Raw genomic sequence first — 3,680 nt, 5'->3', positions numbered from 1 at the left:
TCCCCAGCAGATGTAAATACTTCTTAGGATAAGGATTTTGTGCTATGTTTCTTCTGTATGAAGTCAGTGCTGGGTGGAGCAGGTATGCTGTATTTGTTGATTGTTTAATTCATGTCATATTGTATAGAGATGTATTGATCACAAAACCCCCAAATGCCTCTTTGGAAACTTACTGTAAGTCTGGTTTGGGGAATAATAGAAGATGATTGGAATTAAAAGTGTTCTATACTAAAGGTCCACTGCAATCTTTTATACAATAGATCCAATGAAACAAGTAGAAATGTGTATGTAATAATGCATGTGTGTGTATAATTAGTTGAGTGGGGATTACTCTTGGAATGCAAGGATGGGCCAACATTACAAAAAACAAAAAGGCAAAACTCTTATGTAACTTGGTTGTGCCCTTGATTCTCCCCTTTCATGGCAGCAGGATGAAGCTTTTCACAGGCATCATTTTTTGCTCTCTGATCCTGTGTGTCAGCAGCCACGGATGGCTTGATTTCGTCAGAGAGGCTGCTCTAGGTAAGGACCAAAGAATGGGCATGGAAGGCCGCATGTGGCTGCCCAGAGGATTCCCATTAGCAGAGGCTACATGCCTACGGGGCAAAGGTGCTAGTGAAGCCACAAATGGGTAGAGAAGGAGCCCAGTTTTTCATGAAAACAGTTCCCTGTGCCTTTCTTACCAGCTTTGGCACTCTCCTATGGGGATCCTCAGGCAGAGGGCAGCCTTTCAGCACTGGTGTGGGAAAGGTTTGGAGCTGGAAGAGGGTGTCTGGTTTCCTTAATACCCATGGGCTCTGCTGCCCCCTAGTGGGTAATCAGCTTGGGTAGCATTCACATCGAAAACTCTCTCACTGCCTTGAGTCAGATCCGACTCATAGAGGGGTTTCCGAGGCAGTATCTCTATGGAAGTAGATTGCCCCATCTTCCTTCTGAGGAATGGTTGGTGAGTTTGAACTGACAGCCAACTGGTTAGCAGTCAAATGCCTTAGGTACTACGCCACCAGAGCTCCTTGAGACTGAGTCAATAGTCCCCATCCACATAGTAATAACAACTAAAATTTATTTGAGCTCTTAATATGTACCAGGAACTGTTCTAAGAGCTTTGCATGTACAAATCAACTATTTTTTAGTTATTAGTCTTAATCCTTTAATCGTGGGTTGTAGGCAACATTATTATCTTCTAACAGAGAAACTGAAGCACAGATTAAGAAAACTAGAAAAGATCCCAAAGAAGAACAGGATTTAATCCAGGAGTTAAACAATTTTCTTTCCTTTCCAGGAGCTGGGGATATGTTTAGAGCTTACAAGGACATGAGAGAAGCCAATTACATAGGTGCAGACAAATACTTCCACGCTCGAGGGAACTACGATGCTGCACAAAGGGGACCTGGGGGCGCCTGGGCTGCGAGAGTGATCAGGTAATGCAGATTCCAGGAGTGGGTGAGAAAACTTGGCGGCCTTGGAGAGTCAGAAGGGGGAACACCCTGGAGGAGGTTCCTGCAGGGGCTATGCCCCCTTGTCATCTTGCCACTCTCCCCCTCCATGACCAGAGTGTGGTCTGAGTGGCCAGAAGAGCCAGACCATGGCTGGTGGGATGGGTGATTCCCAATCCTCCATAACTGGGTCCCAGAACACCGTTTATCCAGCAGAAGGGTGATCAGCCTAGGCTGATAGGACTCTGACCAGATGGGGCCAATATGTTAGCCCCTCTTTCCTGTCTACTCTCAGTCATACCTTGGGAATGACAGAGTTAGGAAGGTGGGTCTGCTGCACATCAGCCTCATGATTCATCTCCTGCCTTCTTTCCTTGACTCTAGCGATGCCAGAGAGAATTCTCAGAGAGTCACAGACCTTTTTAAGTATGGAGACAGTGGCCATGGAGCAGAGGACTCGAGGGCTGACCAGGCTGCTAATGAATGGGGGCGAAGCGGCAAAGACCCCAATCACTTCAGACCTGATGGGCTGCCTGACAAGTACTGAGCCCCCTCTTCAGTTGCTCTCAGACACCAGGCTGTGAGTCCCGAGGGCAGGGACAGTTGTTGAGTTGGATTATTCGTCTGTCTTCTCTGAATCCCTATCTTCTCTGTATGCTTGACACAGAGGATATAAAAGTGCTTAATAAGTGCTATGAAATCCAACTTGTTTTGTTGTTGGGACCTGGAAACAGTATATGACAGTCTTTCTGGGAACATGGACCTATATATTACCCAAAGAATGATCAATAAACATTACTGTTTTTATTTTTATTTTTGAAAGGATGAGGTACGTATTAGGAATTAGGATATAATTACAGATACAACAGACAGAGGTAAGATAATAAGGGCATACTATGAACAACTTAAGCAATAAATATGAAAACAGGACAGAAAAGCAACAAAGATGTAGAAAAGTACAACTTAAAAAGCCAGGCTCAAGAAGATATGAAAATCTGGATTATCCTATCATTATTTAATAAGATTGAATCCTTTCACCAAGAAAACACCAGGTCCACATGTTGTTGTTGTTAGATGCCGTCGAGTTGTTTCCGACTCATAGCGACCCTATGCACAGCAGAACAAAACACTGTCCTGCACCAGCTCTGCAACCCTTGCTGTACTTGAGCCCATTGCCGTAGCCACTGTGTCAATCCATCTCATTGAGGGCCTTCCCCTCTTCCATCAACCCTCCACCTTACCAAGCATGACATCCTTCTCCAGGGAATGGTCCCTTGTGATAAGTAGGTGAGACGAAGTCTGGCCCTTCTGGCTTCCAAGGAGCATTCTGGCTGCACTTCCTCCAGGACAGATTTGTTAGATCTTTTAGCAGTCCATGGCACTTTCAGCATTCTTTGCCAGCACCACAACTCAAAAGCATCACCTTTTCTTTGGTCTTCCTTATTCATTGTCCAGCTCTCACATGCATATAAGGCGACTGAAAATACCATCCCTTGTGTTAGGCTCGCCTTAGTCCTCAAGGAGACAGACATTTTTGCTCTTCAACACTTGAAAGAGATCCTTTGCAGCCAGTTTGCCCAGTGTTATATGTTGTCTGATGTTCTGATGGCTGCTTCCATTGGCATTGATTGTAGAATCAAGCAATGTGAAGTCTTTGACAATTTCAATCTTTTCTCCATTTATCGTGATGCTGCTACATGGTTTTATAGGCAAGTTTAATTCATAAAATAACAAATAACGCCAATATACAATAATTTCAGAGATTAGAAAATACTACCCAACCCTCTTCATGAGGGTAGTAAAATGTTGATAGCAAATAAGGTACAAAAAAGGAAAAGTACCCTGAATCACCATGTATTGTCCTCAGCAAGGATCTCCCTGGGGTCAAAGTACAGCCTGAGGTTATATGTCTTATGTGATTCCTAAAGATCCTAGAATCTCTGAGATGGGTGTTCAATCTCAGATACCTCATATCATTTCTTCCCCAGATAAGACCTTCTCCCCTTGGTCTTGCTGGCCTGGGTGTCTCTGGCTACAATATACTGTATTAGGCCATACTGTGTTTAGAGCCCCTCTCTGCCCAGTCAGCTATGTTCCTTCCCTTTTCTGTCTCCCAGGAATCTAGGTCTTTCAGTGGTCTCTCTCCCCACCACAGAGGCCTAGTGCCAACAGTCTCTTCCTTTTCCTATCTACTCCATCCTAATCCAATTGTTAGCAAGTTCTTTTCCATGTTACTATGAAATA

General features: G+C 44.3%; 1 protein-coding gene across 1 annotated transcript; it reads left to right on the top strand.

Moving 5' to 3' along the window:
- Positions 1 to 425: 425 nt before the first annotated feature.
- LOC103209716 (serum amyloid A-2 protein-like) lies at positions 426 to 1,983 on the top strand. The gene is made up of 3 exons (XM_007955618.1): positions 426 to 522; positions 1,283 to 1,421; positions 1,821 to 1,983. Exons 1-3 carry the CDS (start codon positions 432 to 434, stop codon positions 1,981 to 1,983), a joined length of 393 nt encoding a protein of 130 aa, XP_007953809.1. The 5' UTR covers positions 426 to 431.
- Positions 1,984 to 3,680: the final 1,697 nt, after the last annotated feature.

This window comes from Orycteropus afer, unplaced genomic scaffold (assembly GCF_000298275.1).
Source record: "Orycteropus afer afer isolate SDZICR_OR568_19922 unplaced genomic scaffold, OryAfe1.0 scaffold00014, whole genome shotgun sequence".
In the NCBI taxonomy this organism is placed as follows: domain Eukaryota; kingdom Metazoa; phylum Chordata; class Mammalia; order Tubulidentata; family Orycteropodidae; genus Orycteropus; species Orycteropus afer.
The sequence above is the reverse complement of the archived record's forward strand: the minus strand, read 5'-3'. Positions and strand labels throughout refer to the sequence as shown.

What these genes read in the sequence shown, in the direction of transcription:
- LOC103209716 (XM_007955618.1), top strand. Translation starts at nt 432, where the DNA reads ATGAAGCTTTTCACAGGCATCATTTTTTGCTCTCTGATCCTGTGTGTC. An exon ending in CGTCAGAGAGGCTGCTCTAG is followed by an intron (nt 523 to 1,282) that starts GTAAGGACCAAA and finishes TTTCCTTTCCAG; the next exon opens with GAGCTGGGGATATGTTTAGA. An exon ending in TGGGCTGCGAGAGTGATCAG is followed by an intron (nt 1,422 to 1,820) that starts GTAATGCAGATT and finishes CCTTGACTCTAG; the next exon opens with CGATGCCAGAGAGAATTCTC.